The sequence below is a fragment of the Bidens hawaiensis genome, unplaced genomic scaffold (genome assembly GCF_021521415.1).
Source record: "Bidens hawaiensis isolate Kalapana, Puna unplaced genomic scaffold, B.hawaiensis_p1.1 tig00006676_1, whole genome shotgun sequence".
Lineage (NCBI taxonomy): Eukaryota > Viridiplantae > Streptophyta > Magnoliopsida > Asterales > Asteraceae > Bidens > Bidens hawaiensis.
In genome coordinates, this window is record NW_027491453.1 from 22,949 (window position 1) to 42,780 (window position 19,832).

At 37.4% G+C, this 19,832-nt stretch overlaps 1 protein-coding gene across 1 annotated transcript; it reads right to left on the bottom strand.

Annotated features, from left to right (window-relative positions):
* Nucleotides 1-114: 114 nt before the first annotated feature.
* LOC143633309 (putative sarcosine oxidase) lies at nt 115-1,606 on the bottom strand. Its single transcript, XM_077101632.1, has 2 exons — nt 724-1,606; nt 115-594 (listed from the first exon to the last, which is right to left on the bottom strand). The coding sequence occupies exons 1-2, from the start codon at nt 1,604-1,606 to the stop codon at nt 221-223; spliced, it is 1,257 nt and encodes a 418-aa protein (XP_076957747.1). The 3' UTR covers nt 115-220.
* Between the last annotated feature and the right edge of the window lie 18,226 nt (nt 1,607-19,832).

The following is a 19,832-nucleotide window of genomic DNA, read 5'->3' on the forward strand; positions in this document are numbered from 1 at the left end:
CCCTTTCTTTTCATATATCTAAAACTTAAATAAAAAGCTTTATAGAAAAAACGAGTTGGCTTTATTAACATGGCTAATATTCAATACAAACATGAAGCAATCAAGATATTATTATTATTTTTATTCGACAGCCCTGAAACCAACTCCAGACTAATGTTCATGTCGCGACTCGAACCCATACTGCTTTGACAAAGATAAGCACCTAATCAAACGAAATCGGCTACCTAAGGCGAACTTGTTCTTCAAAACTTTTAACATTTCCTCTAGGATTACCTTCAAATCTTGTCACCTTGAAATGCTTTATATCTTCACCCAGGTGAACTGCAGCCTCTGTCCCGCCTACCGCCAAGTCCACCAGCATCTGCCCAACCGCCGGAGCCATCTTGAAACCATGCCCCGAGAACCCACCGGCAATCACCACTTCTTCACCGAACTCACCACCCAAGAAATCTATCACGAAATCCCCATCCGGTGTCAACGAATACAGGCAAGACTGACATATCACAGGCCCACCTTCCCAATCGACCCTATCACCAAACCTCGATTTGATCCATTCTTTCAGATATCGAATCACCATCTCCGTCCCTTCATTACCTGCTTGCCATTAACAATATATATGTATCAAATAAAATAAACCTTATAAACAAGTTTGAATTCGGTTCGGTTATCCAAATAAACAATTTCTGTGGAACAGATAACCGAACCGAATTCATAATCCTATACCTGGTCCACCTGCCCCCCAAGTCCTCAAATCCGGATCGCAGTCCCGACCACCATGAACCGCAACTTTGATCAAACCAGGAAACTCCAAAGCGGGTGTTCCGTACATATACGGATCACCATAGCTCGCAAACGACGGAAAGCCTCCTTCAATGGTGAAATCAAACTCGTGTCCCTCTTTAACTTTCCAGTAATATAGATTCGTTTCCACTGGCTGTATCGGCAAACTCATCCCGCCATTGCTAACCTTATTCACCAGCTTACTCATCCAAGCTCCAGCCGTGACCACACACTTCCTCCCATAAAACATTCGCCCGGATTCACCACAAACCAAAACTCCGCGTCGCCGTTGGTCGAGTTTCAAATCTACAATCTCAACTTTGTCCTTGAGCACCGCCCCGTGCTTGATCGCTAGCGTTTGAAACATGGCAACCGCTTTCGTCGGCTTCAAAACGCCACCAACATCCGTGACAACTGCAACCCAGTCATCCGGGATCTCCATCTCTAAAGGAAACCGTCTTTTCAGCTGGTGAGGGTCAAGAATCTCGTGCTTGATCGATTGCTGTTTGCAGTTGGCAATGATGGAAACAAGCGAGGTGTTATCAGCTGGACCCATGTCAAGGTGTTGGGTTGGGAAGTGAATGTTGTATCCGATCTCTGATTCGGCTTCGGTCCATAGCTTCTTGGATTGGATGACCATGGGAGAGTAGTAAGGCTCCGGATAAGTTAGCCGGATGGTTCGGGACTCGCCGTGTGAGGATCCACGGTGGTGTAGGAAGTCGAACTGCTCGAGGAGTAGGGTTTTGTGGCCTTGTTTAGCTGCATGGTACGCGGTCGAGCTTCCGATCACGCCTGCACCGATTACGATTACATCAAACTCATCCATGTGTATGTGTATGTGTATGTGTATGTGTAGAGTAGATCAAACTGGGTTAAATTATACTTATTTATTTATTTATTTGGAATTATAGTGAGATTTGTCATGTTCGATGATGTAGTTACAAGGGTACAGTGACGGATGATGAAGGAGACAAATAACTGAATAATGAATCTTTACATTTGGTGGCTAACCGCAGAGAGGAGGTACGTGGTCCTTGTTACTACCCTGTTTGTTTCGTAGTTTCAATTATAATTTCAAGTTAAATAATAATGGGTAAGTGGGATCTTCATATCATCCTTATGTTGACTATATATGTTTACCCGGGCCGTGTAAATCATGCATGACTGATATTTTTTTCAGCCTATACAAGCAATATAGGAAAGTTGTATCATCTTGGTTACAACTCCTCTTAACTTGGTTTAATAATTAATTGGTAAGAATGTAATATAAGCTTGCTTTGCTAATTAAATATGCGAATAACATCTTATTTCTAAGTCATGCTATTCCATGATAATTATAAAATTAGATATGCATAACTTCATGACCTCTACTGAAACATTATTTTGGCAAATGGTTTATATTAAGTATTTATAAAGTAAATTACTTTAAAGATGAGACAATCCTTTAAATTACTAAGTGAATTGTCCTTGGTATTATAGTAAAAATAACCTTCGTTTTATACTTAAAATATCAATTAAGATTAGTTAACTTGTAAAACATAAACCTTGAATTACCAAGTATTATCCCGCACAACTCTTGGACAATTATAAAACTCATGTAATAACCATCCAAGAGTTATTTGAAATATGTTATGTTGTACACTCACTTAACAAGTAATTACCCAATTTTAGTGGATTAACATCAACAATCCGTTTTCACAACATTATCAACATTCTCATTTCAAAATGACCAATTACTACTAATACTTCATTTGGTCCATGTTTATATTGGGATTTATGTTTTTTTTTTTAACCAAGAAGGATGGCAGTTCCCTGGCTTATCGTAAAGCTCGGTACTTGGTGTCTCTTTTAAAGTTTATTATTCAAGGCCTCACAAGAGTGGTAATTCCCCGGCTCATCGTCAAGCTTGGCACTTGGTTTATCTTTTAAGAAGATTTTAACAGTCTTCATCAAGTGATAATTACAACATAACCTTTACTTTTTATAAACCGATCACATATTTAACCAACCGTATTAAACTCAATTAAGATTCAAACTAAGATGATACTATGAAAGTTTAGCCAATACTAAGCATAATGTTATTTATCAAAGTAATAGATACAAACATGATCAAATTAGAACAATCTAACCAATTTGATGACTAATCATTGAAGCTAATGACTTCTTCCAAGAGCTTAATTTCCTTGATCTTCAAAGGTTGGATGGATGGAATGATTCCATTATTAATGGTGGTGAAAGTGAGTGGATGGAGTGAATTAAGTGTTCCTCCAAGTCTTAGATGGTATGAATTCAATGAAGAATGAAAAGGTATTTATAGGCTGATCTGGGGTCTCAACACGACCATGATGAGGTCAACACAGCCATGTTGAGAGTTTTTTCTGATAGTGTTGTCAGAAGGTACAACAGTAGAGTTTTGTCTGAACACGGCCTTGTTGACTCTGGATACGACCCATGTAGAGAGTTTTGTCTAGTAGTGTTAATTGCATGTGTCAGGAAGTACGTTAGGAGAGAGAACACGGCCATCGTGAGCCTGGACACGGCCATGTTGAGCCTGGAATCTTATATTTTGTCTTTTCTCTTGTACTTTAAACATGGGCATGTTGAGAGTCAACATGGCACGTGTTAAGCTTCAGAATCTTTCATTTTTGTCTTTTCCTTTGGTAGTTTCAACTTGAGGGTGTTTTGGTGTAAACATGGCCGTGTTGTGACTTCTGAATTTTGTCTTTTCCTTGTATGCTTGTAACATGGTCATGCCTTGCTCCAACATGGGGTGTGTTGAGTCAGTTTTCACAGTTTTTCTCCGTTTTTCTTTGTATATCAACTTGTTTTATTCTTTAAGGCTATATTTACCTTGAGATAGAAATTATAAATATTAGTGATTATTTATTCTAATATAATTGTTGATATTATACGGAAGTTTCAGAAAGTCCCGGTAGTTCATAAGAACAAAGTATGAGAATATATGTAGTGATATATAAAACTATGGTTTGCTAATTAGCTTATTTTTAGGCAAATAGTCATGTTCTCTCAATGTTCACACACACTCGGCTTTATATATGGACATACTTTCAATGTTGTATGTATAAACACTCCTTAGCCAAGATATAACTTACAGAGAATATGCTTGTCGAGAGATCAATTCTCCACCCACTTTGTGAAATGCTGCATACGTTACAAGATTGTATATTTTCAAAGGTTTTTTACGTGGGTGATAAGTTTTGTCGGGTTGGACAAGGGTGTTTCTGAGGGGTATGACTAATCGAACTTCTTCTCCAAAGTGTTTTCTTTTTCTTGTCTTTGCTCCATTCTATGTCCCAAAGTGTGGTGAATTGACAATTTTTTTTATTTTTTTATTATACAATCCTAATGACTCTTTCAAAGTCAAATCGTCAAGACCGGTTTTTCCAAGATGTGGATAAGTTGTTCCTCAAACCTGTTTAGAACATAACTTCCAATTCTAGTAGATCATTCAGCTTTAAGCCTAATAGCCCCGACCCTCATTAGTTCGGTACATTCGTATTGGGATTGGGTTTAACTTACTCTACATATTCATTCGAGAGACCAATTTTTGTAGCCCAAACATCGTTCATATATATTTTTGCTCTTCGTTTCATTGCACTTTTGGAGATCCCGCAAAGTTGTGGCCTTTGCTCCTGTTGGAGCCATTTTTTCCTCACCTCGTTGCTAAAGAGAAAGATTCTCTCCCTAAGTTCTGGAGGCAACTTAGGTTTTGCAAATTGTAGGCAACAAAGTATATTGAAATCGAAAGAATGCACTCCAATTCTTTAGGGTCTGCCGGTAAAAGATCAATGCTGAATTCTACTGGTGAATGGGTAAGATCAATGCTGAATTCTACTGGTGAATGGGTAATCTGGTTGGATAGGGTTTTTGGTGATAGGAATAGGGTTTGTTTGATTTGGTTTTGGCTGTGGTTGTTTGTGGTTTTTGGAGATTTTGTTTTTGTTGAAAATACATTACCTTTCTATTTATGTAATATTTCGTCTGATCTCGAATAGAATGCTCAAGACAAGTTCTTATCCGGAAAGAAGTATTTGACTCACTCAAAAGTATACAATATATGAGTATTTTTCCAAATATCTACATGAGGCTTAATTCTCACAAACCGAAGGATTGAGTGAAAATGCCATATTTTGCATAAAATAAGTCTTAATATTAAAAACCATATTTTTTATTTTTCATTTTGAGGTAGTTTAATTTTGCTCTATTGTTTCCCATTATTTCTTAGTCTCCCAGTTGCCAAAAGTATTTTAAATGATTAAGGTTTTTATTGCTGCAACAAGAGTAATTTGAAATATTTGTTTAAAAATTTTGCTTTTTAGACTTGGCTTGGCCAAGTGAACCCCTCCCCACACTTGAATCTTATATTGACCTCAATGTGAAATGATTCAAAATAAATGGAAAAGGTGGCTTAAGAGGAATTTAACTTCCATTCGAGCCGAGGTGAAATTTTTGCTATTGTTGTCTCCTTGCAAGCCGCCATGTTGTTTTAATCACTAAATATATCTAACTTGCACAATAACTGCAAATACAAAACATATATAAGAACCCGTGTTGCCCATAGCGGGCATAATTGTAAACGATAATAATGTCTAAAAGCATCCGTACAAAGTACAAGAAATAAATTGTTCCAACATCACATTCAAACAACAACCTAGTATAAACAAAAATTTGCCCTAGGGTTCGAATTATACCCGGATTTGACACGAAATGGAACAAACTGAGCCCTAGAGTCGGATTTGGTCATGGAAATTGCCATACCCCTGTGATTATGTCATATAATTTCATTGGAATTAAAGATAATTGGTTACACGAATGGTAAACGGAAACGACGAGTGACACAAGGATCGATTTGACTAGATTCTAAACCTATCAAAAACTATTTAAATAATCAGGGCCCTCCTCTAAACAAGGCTTGCATGTGGGTTGGACCGCCATGAAGTTGTTTGTGTAATTTTTTTATTTCGGCTTGGTTCCGGTTAAAGCAAACAAGTTCAGATGTAGTTGTTTGATGATGTCTTCTAGCCTTTACATGATAGTGTTCGAAACATAATTTTTCGACCTTGTCATGCAGCTCTCGATTCCGCTGCTCCGCCGCCAAGTTTATACTAACTAGCTCTTCGACTCGCTCATGTAAGCACATGAGTTTCCGAACTACATCTATTGGCACCTATCATTATCTTACCTAACTTGGCATCCATTCTCTCCACTCTGTGGCAGTTTCTTAGGGAAGAGTGTATGAAAAGGGATATGCCAAAAGAATGGGAAATGATAGCCATTTATAGGCACGCGAGAGGGCATAACACGGCCGTGGTGACATAAACATGGCCCATGTTGATGAATGACATAAATGCCAGTTTCAGAAAGTTGTACGATTGCAGAGATGACGAGTTGTAACAAACCCAAGGTGACCACAGCCCATGTTGAGCTCAACACGGCCGTGTTGGGTTGTCTAGCAATCTCTCATATAACAGTCAAGGTTTTGAGCAGACGGTTAAATGTGTGCAAATCTTATCCCTAAAACACAATTAAGTTCCATTTCATAGAAGTCCTAAATTACATTAATTGCTAAAAACACACAGAAAATAAAAATTCACAAAAATAAAAACAACAAATTAAAAACCGAGTTAAGCCGGGTTAGTCTTAATTACTAGGTCCTAGAGTTTTTAATAAAACATTTTTTATTTTATTATTATTGTTATTATTATTATTTTTATTTATTTTATTTTTTAACGTAATCTAAAAAGCTAAAAACTAAACCTAATCTTGCTAAAATTTTTTTACGGGGTATATAGCTTGAATCACGGTTATGTTAGTTTAGTTCATGGGATGGAGGTGAAGCACCTCCATTACGATTTCTCCTAAGTAAAGTTTAAGCCGGTGACCGGTTACCTTAAAACTATGTCCATCCTTTTGAACAAGCTCAACGGTTCCATACTCAAAAACTTCCTTAACCGTGAAAGGTCCGGACCATCTAAACTTCAATTTTCTAGGAAATAAACGAAGGCTAGAGTAAAGTAGTACCCGGTCACCTTCTTAGATTTGTTTTTCACCTTTTAGACGTGCATCGTGAAGCCTCTTCTTCCTTTCCTTATAGATTCGTGAATTGTCATATGCTTGCACCCTTAGTTCGTCTAAATCAACATTGTAGTTTTAAGTTCCCAATATGCTAGGTGTTCGAACTCGACTGGAAGACGACATGCCTTTCCATACACCAATTTGAAAGGTGTTGTTCCTATAGGAGTTTTGTAGGCAGTACAGAATGCCCACAGAGTGTCGTCTAGTTTCTCCAACCAATTTCTGTGATTATGACTAACAGTTTTCTCAAGAATTCGTTTGATACACCGATTGGTGACTTCCACCTGATCACTAGTTTGTGGGTAATAAGGTGTATCGAGTTGATGATGCACTCCATATTTAGCCAATACTTTATTCGTTTGTGTATTGCAGAAGTGTGTTATTTGATCGCTTATAAGTGCTTTTGGAGTACCAAAACGAGAGAATAATTTCTTCATAAATTTGATCACCGTCCTAGCATCATTAGTGGGTAAAGCTTGGGATACAACACATTTTTACACGTAATCTTCATGTTGATACATTCCTTCATATTTGCATAAGGGTTTACAAACTTCTTGGTTTTGTCAAACGACATGCTTGCCATCCTTACTCACTCAATCTTCTTTGTCACTTCTTCTTCTCTGCTTCAATGTATTCCAACTTTCTCTTTTTGTTTAGCAAAGGAAAGACTTCCCTTGCTTAATCTTTTAGGTATTTGGACAAGTCATTCCTCTATGAAACAGCAAACCTATCCCTTTGTTGATAATCATAAAGATGTAGGTTTGCCAATTCTGTCAATCGTTCCCTGTTGAATTCTCTCGTCATCACTGAATATTATTGTCTTCAACACACCACTCTTCATTATAACCTTCAAAGTTTTGGTCTTGTTATCAAAGTACAGATTCTTTGGTAGGTCCACATTTGATGGTGGACATTGTTCTCTTTGTAAAGTAGACCTAGCACTTGGGATGAGAACTCTTGATGTAGAAGCCCTTGAAAATTTTATTTCAGATTGTGGCCTTCTTACACACCCCCTTGACTCATAAAATTTGATAATATCTGCCTTGCTTCTCATCATCAGAGACTGATAATCCACACCTTCTTTGGAAAGAGTTTGTATCATATCAATTTTCTCTTTGTCCGTCTGCTCTTTTGAAGGTGATTGGGGCTCATGAAACACATGCCTTTTAGGAACATACTTGTGAGTACTGGGTTGTTTAGGCATTGATTTAGATCTTTCAAGTTCTCTACTCACTTAATTAAACAACTCCAAATCTCTTTCATATAATTCCTTCAATTGAGACTTTCCAAAATTATCAAAAACCCCCATTGGCATCCATTTCTTCATCATTATTTGCCTCAATATATTAATTTTCTCTTTAGATTCCCAAGCCTCTTCATCTCCACCTTGTTCAGGGAAATATGTTCTTGGCATTGACTCAGTTTGTGAAGAAGAGTAGGAAGTTGCATTTGTTTCATAAATTGTCTTTTGAGCCCTCAACTCCTCCATATATATGTTCAACTCCAAGTCATAAAGTTCTTTTCTTTGAGCTTCTAATAATTTTCTAAGGTCAACATAAGCACCCATAGCAGTCATCAGTCTTTCAAGAAATTTTTCTTGTTGGTCATTAAGAACATTCTTCTTTTCTATTTCTGCTCTAGCCCTTGCTTTATCTACCAATCTCTTCATTTCCTTCTCTTCCTTTTCTTTCTCTTCCTTGTCCTTTTAAGCTCACTCCTTCTTGTGTTTAGCTGTTATCTTCACTTCTTCATGTACTTTATTTGATAGCAAGTTGATTTTAGCTTCTACTTCTTTTCTGGACATTGATTCAACATCATCAAATTTAAAACCATTCTCCACAAGATATCCAGCCTTTCCTCCAATTATTCTAAGAACTTTTGACTTTATTTCTAATTATTTTTTGATTCTCCTTTCAACCTTTTTCTTTTCTTGTTTTTACTCTTTAGCTTTTAAGGCTTTGCTTAGACTGTCAATTTCTTCAAATGACATTTTGTTCAAGTGTTCTTGGGTGTAATTTCATGGTTTAAGATAAAACAAATGTAATTCCAAGATCTTATTCTCTTCTTTTTCTTTCAACTTCTCTCCTTTTACCCAACATATGTTCAAGATCTTCATCACTCAGATTCTTGATAACATCAAATTCCATTCTGTGTCTAATGCAATGATCATTGGATCTTGCCTTCTGAAATCTTTCATTCTAGCTTCAATGTTCTCAATATGTTTATCAGTCAAAATAATTTGACGGGAACCATGTTCATCCTCTTTTTCTCTGTCCTTCACCTTCTTCATCCTCCTCTAGATCAGCTAGATCTTCCAATGCCCCAATCTGAGGTTCATTGAAGTCTACACTATCATTCTGTTCACAATCTTCAGGTTTAACAACCCGACGTGGAATGGTATGAATAGGCTCTTCTTTTCCTCATTCACTTTCTGATTCTTGTTCGTCTTTTCAAAGTTAGGGATATTCTGGCTAAATCTCTTTCTTTTGCTTGCATATTTGACCAATTCTACTGGACACTCCCTCTCAGCAGACTAAATCCTCTTCAACCATCCAGACACTACTTTTTAGTTACATTTTTGGAAATCTCATCTTGAATTCTCTTCTCATCAATATCAACAACCAACTTCTTATCAACACTTTCTTAAATATTTGGTTCAGTGGTTGGTGTTGTCACAACAGTTTCTTCAACTACATTCTCCTTTTCTGTCTGAAATTTTTGGATAACCAGAGAAAGAGACTTTTCAGCTTCTTCATTTTGTTTAAGCTTCAAGAATCCTTCAAGAACCTCTTGATCAAGTTCTTCTTCATCCATCTCTAGCTGCTTTTGTATTTCAGTAAGTTCTAACAGGATTCTTTGCTAATCAATTTCCTTTTCAATAATTCCCTATCAAACATCTCTTTTACCAACTGGTCATGTAACCGTTTTTCCTTTACAGAAGAATCATCCTTTTAAAGCATGTGGTCATTAGATCCAGTATTTTTCTTTTCAGAGGCTGCAACTAGCTCTCATCCTCAGCCACTGCCTTTCCCTTCAACTTTCTCCTTTCTTCATCTTCATTTATTGGTTTAGATGTACCAACCTCTTTCATTATTGGAGGTGGCATTTCATCAATTTCTCTGAATAAGTCTTCCAAATCTTCATCAATCACCTCTTTCTCAGCTTCAATAAAGGAATTAATATCTTCAAAATCTCCATACTGAATATCAAGATTTGGATCATTTTCAATCATTGTATCATCATCAGCACCTTGATCCATCTCCATATTCTCCACATTTTCATTCTCCACCATTTCATCCATAATCAGATTCTCATCAAACTCTCTCTCATCCTCCACTACCTCATTAACAACAATCAAACTTTCTTCAGTCTCTCTCCCATCCTCTACATCCTCCTCTTCACTCTCCTCATATATCATGTTCAAGGAGTTTTCATCAAAAGGAACATTCTTCCCCTATTTTGGTGCATATGATGTCTTCTCAACCTTAGACTTCAGGGATTGAATTTCCTTTAGGGCATTTTGAAGCCGTTTTCCCAATTCAGTGTTTCTTGCCCTTAAATGAGAATTCTCCTTTATCAAATCAAAATTTCTTGTCAAAAGGTTAATTCTGGGAGATGGGGATGGTGAAAGGTCAAAGTTAAAAGGTACTGGTTTAGAGGTTTGTGAAGTTTGGGTTTACGTTTTATGTATTGGGCTTTGAATAATGGGTGAGCTTTGGAGTGGTAAAGGGTTTTGGGTTTGGATAAGAGGTGTTTGTCTTGGGTTTGGGGAAGATGATGATGAGGAATAGTCAGTTTGGGCTTTGTCTAGGGAGTAGGATTGGGATTGGTTGGGGAATCATATTGGTTTATTTGATGGGCTTCAAGGAATTCTGGTACATATGGTATTGGGTTAGAAAATATTGGTTCAGGGATACAGGGTTCATTGGTTTAGATTTGTAGTGGTAAGTGTGGTGGAGAAGAAATATATGGTACATGGGTTTGGGTTTGGATTGGTGAGTGTAGTGGGGAAGGAATATATGGTTCATGGGTTTGCTCTGGAGATATTGGTGGTGTTAGATTTGTAACATGTTGGATCACATCATCAACTAAAACATTATACACCACTTCATCATCAACTTGGTGCTTGTACATCAGCCACATTTTCTTCTACAACCAACTCATCACCAACTTCATCACCATGATCATTACCATCTTCATCATCAGAATCACTTTCATCTTCCTTATCATCATTCTCTTCTTAATCACTGCTCACCATAGGTGAAGCAGGAACCTCTATCACTTTAATATCGTTATTCACCAACCATGGTAAAATGTTAAACTCTACCTCTGGATTAAATTAACTTGTTGCCCCCAATCGACTGATTCCTCGGTAAACATTGGGGTCTTGAAGAACAAGTGTAGCACCAGTGGTAGGTAAATCAGGTAGTTGATGGTCGGTTATTTTGTATATATATTAGTGTATTAATTATGTAGTTTTATTGAGTATACTGTTAGAACTTTGGTACTTCATACGTGCTTTTGTATTTCAGGTCATTGATCGTTAAAGATGCCAAATGGGAGACCTGTACGAGCATGGAATGATATCTCGGGAAGACCGAAGCATGATTTGATGTCTTGGGAAGTGTTACAAGGATTCAGGAAGAGTATGGATGAGAAATCATAAGCCGATGCTAAAACTGAACAAGATGGGTTGACAAAATACGACCAAGAAGTAAAACGGGCATATCATGGGCTAGAAAATAAGTTACGGGACCCATAATATATGAATTTTGGGTTTCTCGACGAGAGGAATCTGAATATGAAGTTATCTTAAGTCGCGGTAGGCTACAGCATGGGTATATGTCCATCGCGTATCGCGATGGACATAAAATATTAAAAAAAAGAGTTTCAGCCTATATGTTATATTTTACGAACCCTAATCACGGTATTCACTTACAACCATCTGGGGGGACGACAAGAGGAGATTCCAGGAGCCCCGGATCACCTCCAATAACCTCGGGGTTCATAGTTCATCATCCTGAATCAATAGCTGAAGACTGATCAAAGATCATGAGCGGCTGATTCGTCACAAGTCATTCCCGGGATGTAGAGTATTGTGACTTTTCAGTATTTTCTCATGTTTTAAAGAACAAATTAATTGTAATTGTTTATTATTAATCTATGAGTATTGATAATTGGTATTGCTGTGCACTCAGTCGGTTTAGGTTTATTTCGATCAGAACTATTAGTTTACCAGTTGCTATGATAATTGCGTATAGGGTTATTTTGACTAGTTTGAATATGATGAAGCATACAATTGCCCTTAGTTGAGTCACACTGGCAGGGACTGTTTAATAACCAGTGTCGTGTGTTAGCGATTGTTGATGCCTAAGGTTTGCCTAGTTAGTCAATCTGATTTGATCTTTGACAATTAATATGTTAAGTTAACATGAGATTTTCTGTTTTAGTTGCATGCTTGAAACCTAGGTGTGATTCTTTTCTCGTTAATTGTTAAACTTGTTTAAGTGTTTGTTGTTTCCAAACAAAACCTGCTAGTGTGATCAACACTCAACAAAACTTCATAATTGTTTTTTGTAAATATATTTAGATAAACGAACACACATATGACATTGACCACATGCTTCTCTGGATTCGATACCTGACTTGCCCTGTCTATGGGTTAAATTAGGTTTTCGCATGATCGGTACGACACGGTCATCAGTAGTAACGCATCAAATATGATCTGCAAGAATCTTAGGTACATTAGGTACTAATCAGCCTCCCTGCTCTTTGAATTACTCACCATTTCCTCAAAGATCACCTGGGAAAAATTGAATGGTCTATCAAACAGAATAGCCATGGTAGCCGTTTCCAGCTCCCTGCTCAATAACGTCCAGGTTCCCCTTCTCAACGACATGCTTTGAATTTGGATAAAAATTCTGTATATCAGAAGGAGCATTCCCTGTTGAAGTTGTCCTTCGTTTATGTTTATCTGATAACATATGGTATCTTTAAAGACCCTTAACAATCTTTGCTGTGAATACGAAAGCTGTTCAGCAAAGTCATTATTTAAATGTAGGCTCATGCAGATAAGTTGCTCTGTAATTTCAATCTCACGTCCAAACATAGTTGATTCTAGTCGTTGTCCATTCACATCAGCAACGAAGTGTGTAGAGATGCAGAAATCGGTGTGCTGACATTTGTAAATGATAAGGCTCTCTGTCAGAGCAAACCGTAGGTTTAAGCGATTCAGCCAATTTATCATGAGTTCCAACGGCAGATTTTCCTCTGTAATTTGGAGGAAAGCACACATGTTGTGCTTAGGCTCAAACTTATACGCCATTTCTGCAAAATTACAAAAAAAAACACATCCAAAGTAAAAATTAGTCATTTGAATACATTTTGAACATGCATGTAAAAATAACTGAAAAAGAAAGTATAAAAAGATAGTTTTTATGAACCTGTTCTTCGACAATTGAGACCCTACACATAAAACAGAGACGTAAGTAAAACTGAAAATTAAAGTCCTAAACCCAGTTAATGGGTGTCAGAAATCATTAAATTAAAGCTTACCAAGTCAGAATTATAGTAGATGTTAATATTCAAAGCGATTAAGAAAGCAATGGTTCAATAACTAGGGTATGAGAAAAATGTAAGTGTAAAGAGGGAAAAATGAGTGAAACTTTTCTAAGTCCTCTTTTTATATTATACCCTTTGTGTTTGAAAGTGGGTCCTAAATGCTTTTAGCCTTTTAGTACATGAATACTGCCAAAAACTTGTTTTTCAAAATTTCAAACACAAAGTCTACTTGATGTGGTGCTGCATGTGCTAGTAATATTTATAAGAGAATGGAGATTTAGCTTTTGCACAAGATCATGTTTTAAATTTATAAAAGTGATTTATACTAAGACTAAACACACACAAAATAGGCTAGTGTACCTATCGTATATGTAGAATAGTATTGGTAAGAACCAAGTATCGATCCGTGGACACAAATGTTTCTAAAAATGGATCGTCGTTTTACTTTAATCGAAGGTTTTGATCATATTGGGGTAGATTTTTACTTTTTATAAAATATGAATACTTATATATAATATATAGGTGACAAGAAGAGAGTTTCTAAGCGAGTAATTCAATTATACAAAGGTTTACCATCTAATATCAAGGATTCACTCCATTATCCCTTGATGATTATTAAATGAACAAGTGGTAGACTTGTCCTAATAATATATGATAGAGTAGTCTCTCATTTAGAAGTGAACATATTATATGACATAAAAGAAAGTAACATGCGCATTGTGCTTTATTAAGCACGGCCCCGTGTCTACGTGTCCCAGTTTCATGTTGTCAGATCGTACATGATGACTCACCACGGAGGTGTGCTTTCAGAGGCGCGTCCCCCGTGCTTTTATTGACATGTGCTTCAATTATTTTTGTCTTTATCTGGAGGTGACCACGGCTCCGTGGCCAAAGAGGCACGGCCCCGTGCTTTTATCAACATGTGCTTAAATTCATGTAGAATTTTGTCTTTCCTTATTTCTAGAAGCATGGGGGCGTGTTTCTTGTTTTTATTGTGTTTTCTTCCGTTTTTCTTCGTCTTTTCGCTTGTTTCTTCGTTTGAGGCTTGGGTTTACCTGAAATTACATTTTATTAAGATAAGTAGCCTTCTGTGCTATGTTATTTGATAGAATTTGCAGATTTTAGAGATTATTTGATGCTTAAAAGATGTATAATTTTATATACATCAAACATCCCCACACTTAAACCTTGCTTTTCCTTAAGCAAACTACTTATAAATATTCTCTAAAAATAGCAAGTTAGGACCAAGCTTTAATCATCCCCAAAAGAATTCCGAGAAAATGGGAACAAAATAACTAACCTTAAAACATAAGAATATATGTAGTGATATAAAAAGGATGATTTGTTTTTATGAGCTTCCGTTTATGCAAAACGTCACGTTCTCACAATGTTCACTCACACTCGGTTTTATATCTGATCATACATGTGATGTATGTATGTTAACACTCTTAGTCAGAATGCGACCTGTGAAAAATAAGCTTGTAACAATTTCAAATATCCACCTTTATGAAGGGTTGCATAGATAAAAAGGTAATATGGGTTGGCTTTGTTTGAGTAGGGGTTTGGTCTTTTTGGTTCAAGGGTTTAGGATAATGGGGATAGGAATGGTAAATACAACTTCTGTTGGTTCTTGGGAGTCTTGAGATGTCTTTGATGTTTGGCTCCTTGTTTCCCAATTTTTTTAAACAAACCTAGTGACTCTTTTAAGGTCAGATCATCAAGACCGGTTTTGTCGAGAATGTGGATAAGTTCTTCCTCAATCCTGTTCTTAACATAACTCCCAAATCTAATGGATCGTTCGGCTTTGAGCCTAATAGCCCACACCCTCATTAGTTCGGTATATTCATGCTGAGACTGAGTTTGACTTTTTCTACATCTTCCTTCGTGAGACCGGTTTCCGCAACCTAAGCATCGTTCGTATCTTTTTTCTCTTCTTTTTATTGCGCTTTGGAAACTCCACAAAATGGTGGCCATTGTTCGTCTTGGCGCCACTTTTTCCTCACCTCATTGCTGAAGAGAAAGACTCTCTCCCTAAGTTCTGGAGGCAACCTAGGTTTTGCGAAATGTATGCAGCAAAGGAAATTGAAATCGAAAGAATGCATTTCCAGTTCTTTAGGGTATGCCGATAAAAGACCAATGTTGTATTTTACCAGTTTATGAAGGGTAAAGTGGTAAGGTTTTGGTTTAGGGTTTTGTGATTTGGAGAACGGTTTAATAGTTTGTAGTGATATTACCTTCTTTCTTATACAACACTTCATGTGGTCTTGAATTGAATAATTGTGACAAGTTCATAATCACATGAAACATATGACTCACTCAAATCTTCCGAAAAAAATAAATATTTATATGGCATGAGGTTTATCTAACGGTAACAGAGGAATTGGTTATGAACGCCATATTTTGCATAAACGTGTTCTCAATATTACAAAACTTCTTTTTACTTTTTTTTTCACTTTTTGGTTATAGTAGATTTGTAGTTGGTTATTTGCAAAAACATTTCTTGGATTTTTCTCTTGGTTTTGTTATAAAAATTAGTCTTTATTTGCTACAAAAATTGGTTATTTAGAGAATTTAATTGAGCAGCAATTGGTCAAGTTATTCCCCTCCTCACACTTGAATCTCACATTGTCCTCAATATGAAAAGATTCATAAAAAAGATTCTAATTAAGTATGGTGTGTTAATGAAGAGGTACTTCCCTATGGCTTAACGAAATTTCGACAGAGCGTCCCCTGTTTTTCATCTGTTTTCCTGTTTGTACATGTATAATGTAAAACTGCAAACAACCACAAACAACCAAGCAGCATAATTTTGCTGAAAATTGGGTATGGATTCATCCATACCCTGCCCAAACGGGCTAAATAAGTACCTAATAGAATGTCTTGGCACCATCGGCCATAAAAGTATCCAACCAACAGATAAAAAAACAAATGATAGAATGTAAATTGTTTAAACACGCATAATAATAATGTCATGAAAATACTACCAACCCATGCATGCGCATACCCGACCTACCGTTGCCGCTGCTCATCAGTTACCCGTGTCCGGGTCAAATGGTTTACGAAGCCTTATTTGTGCATATTCAGCTGCTTGCTGTGCGTCTATTCTGTCCTTCCGTTCGTCATCCATTGCCATCTCCAATTGGCTTTCCGGGTCCCAAATTTGGCCCCGGTTGTCGATACACCTCCAAATCTCCGGCCTTACGTTTAAATATCGGAATATTTGCAGCCTGATGCAGAAACTGAGGTCAAAAGCAATCTGGTCATGGCTTTTAGTTCCTTTTTTATCCGCATGATACGCTTTGTAAAGCTTATAGATCCATGCACCGCCAAAGATTGGGGTGTTCGGGCTTTTTGCATTTGCATTTGTTCTGAAAAGCTGGCAGAAAAGATATGTAATGTTGCAAACAGTTTTATTTTTTATGTAATAAAGTGCCCATAAATCCCTCAAATTCACCACTCCTTTACACCTGCCGCATGCCATTACTCATGAGTGAACATATCTCATGAGTGGGTCTCGTAAGGCGGTGCTCCTTGATCTGTTGGCACAGTTTGCTTCATCCAAAAAAACCCAGTAGTTCTCATGCTTGTACCTGTGTATTTCCAACCTCTGCATCTTCATTACCATCTTCATCTGTGAACGTGGTTGCGGCTGTGTACCAGACTTCACTTTCTATTTCCTCACTCGTGTAAATCCCCAAATCAATACCCAACTGGGTAATTGATGTTGTGTACCACTCACCTCTGCACCTGAATTCCACGTATTCTTCATCCCACATGTCCAAATTTTTCGCCTTAAAAGAGAAAGAGGCTAGGAATTCCTTTGTTAATTATGTGATAGCTTCCCCTCTCTGATTAAAAACTCGTTTCCATGGTCCTTTCACAATGGACTTGTACATATTCCACTGATGAACTTGCCTCAACGTATCCCTGCAAGCATAAAAGTTTGGTTCTGGCATGCGTCGGTTAAGGTAGGTCATTCTAGCTTGAGCTCTTCGATCCCTTGTATCGCGTCCTGAAAAGACTAGGAATGCATGTATGTCATCCCCATACTTGGCCAACTGCAATTTATATTCAAGTTGGTTAAAATCTAACAAGAATTCTTGAAATGCTGGAACAGAAGCACAACCACGATGCCGTGCTTTCAGAAGCATGGCCCCGTGCTGCTGTTTTCGCCAGTTTATGCCAATTTTGACTTTTGTTGACCAACAGGTGACCACGAATCGTGTTAACTGAAGCACGGTATGTGTTTATAATCCTAATTTCAAATTCATCAAGATTCGAACTTGTGTTTCTACCAGGTTATATGTCAATTGGGTTTTAATTTGTTAAATACTTTACACAAGATCCGAACCCGAATGATTTCTTCCAACCAATCATAGCCTAAAACCTATCTAACAATTCATTATCTTAAATCTAACCGAATAACCCGTCTAATTTTTGGATTTAAACCCGAATCAATCAATTGGTGAGAATTGGGGGTTAGTTTAGACCTAGAAAGATGAAATTGAACAATAGATTTGTTAAATTATCATATCTTTGGTTGGAAATCGAAGAATTGATAAAAAGATTTGTGAAACTAGTGAAAGGTCGGTGATTTTTGGTGTTAGAACGAAGTGGTGTTAGGGTTAATAGTTTGGAAAATGTTATTTTATTAGAAAAAAACTCGTAACTATTCTGGACACAAAAGCACAGTACCGTGCTTTTTGAAGCACGGCCCCGTGCTGCATGTAGCAATTAGTTTCTTTGTTTTGTTGTTTATTTGACGGGCTGGTTTGTTTTTAACTGATTTTTTTTAGGGTTAGAATTAATATAGTAATTGGAAATCCTAATTTTCATTAAACATAAAACACAGTTAAACATAGTAGAAAGAAAAGTAGAACAACAATCCCGAATCACGAAACATAACACTAGCAAAAGTAACTTCTTAACAAGACAAAGTCGGAACTTCAACGACCACCATTCCCGAACAGGTCTTGGATGTGTGGTGGAGCTCGTTTAGCTTCTAAGATCTCGGAAAGCTTTTTGTCGAGCTTTGCGATCTCCCGGATAATATAGTTGAGCTTGAAGGCCACATCCTTGTTGTGGCTATCCACAACATGGAAGTTTTCGAACCGTAGTAATTCGAATTTGTTGATTAGCTCGATTAATCGAGCTTCGGTTTGGATGTTACTTTCGACTTGGACCCTCATGATGTATTGTAGCCTCATAACCTCTTCCTCAAGGTTTGAGGCAGAATCATGTTGCTTGCCTTTCCTCATTGGCCTCCATTCAACTTTCTTGTTTTCCATTTCAGTAATTTTGTGTTTAGTGTGAATGGAATAGTGAGTTTTTGCATGCATTATATAGAGACTGGAAAGTCGAGCATGGCCCCGTGCTTCATGAAACACGACCCCGTGCTACTAGGGAAATAAATGTTTCTGATTCAGAGAATTGTACGGAGTTAGCGCGTATCATGCTGAAGATTCTAAGGTGACCACGGCCCCGTGTTTCTAGAAGCACGACCCAATGCTTTTTGTCACTAAATGTTTCTTTGATTTTTCAGCCAAACGCGAGAGCCGGAATTTTTAGAATGATGTTTAGTATGTTATTTCAAGAGTTTAAGCATCCTAAAAATTACTTTTCATTAAAATCAAAAGTCCTAAAACAAATACGGGATAAGCCAGGTTTTCCTAGAAACATAAAATTACTTGGGTTAAGCCCGAAGATCCTAGCACGATGTGCCTAGTGCACTTGTTTACACAAGAAAACAGAAAATTCAAGTTCCTAGATTTCTCCGAAAGGTTCTCATCCGCCAAAGGGTCCCGGTGGTGGAAAGTACGTGAAACCGAGAACTTGGAACTGGAGTTGCTCGTTAATGTCCCGAAGTTCCATTTTCATGTTTTCCACCTGTTCGGTGAGTTGAACGAGACGCATTTCTGCGAGGAGATTCATCTCGGTGAGTTCTTTGACGAGTTCTTGAAGTTTCAAAAAAAGCTCGGTTTTGGATACGTGACGGGTTTTGTTTCTCAGTTGTCGAGGAACGGGAATTGCTTCACTCATCTCAGTAGGTATGATAGTGCTTTTGGTTTGGGTTGATGCAAGGAATGCATTGGCACAAGGTGCCTTTTATAACCAACCAGAAGTCGAACATGGCCCCGTGCTTTTAGAAGCACGCCGCCGTGTTTTTGGTCTGACAATTATGTTACAAACCAGTCTGACTGAGATTTTTGTAGCGAAGATTCTGGCCCGCACTTGGTGGCACGGGCCCGTGCTTTTGAAAGCACGCCCCCCGTGTTTTTAGTTTTATTTATTATTTTTTTTGTTTTAACTATTTACAAGGCCTAGTTTAAGAAGGTCTTGGCCAGACATTGTTCCTTGTATGTTTATTTAGTTGTTCGGAGGATTATTACCTCCGA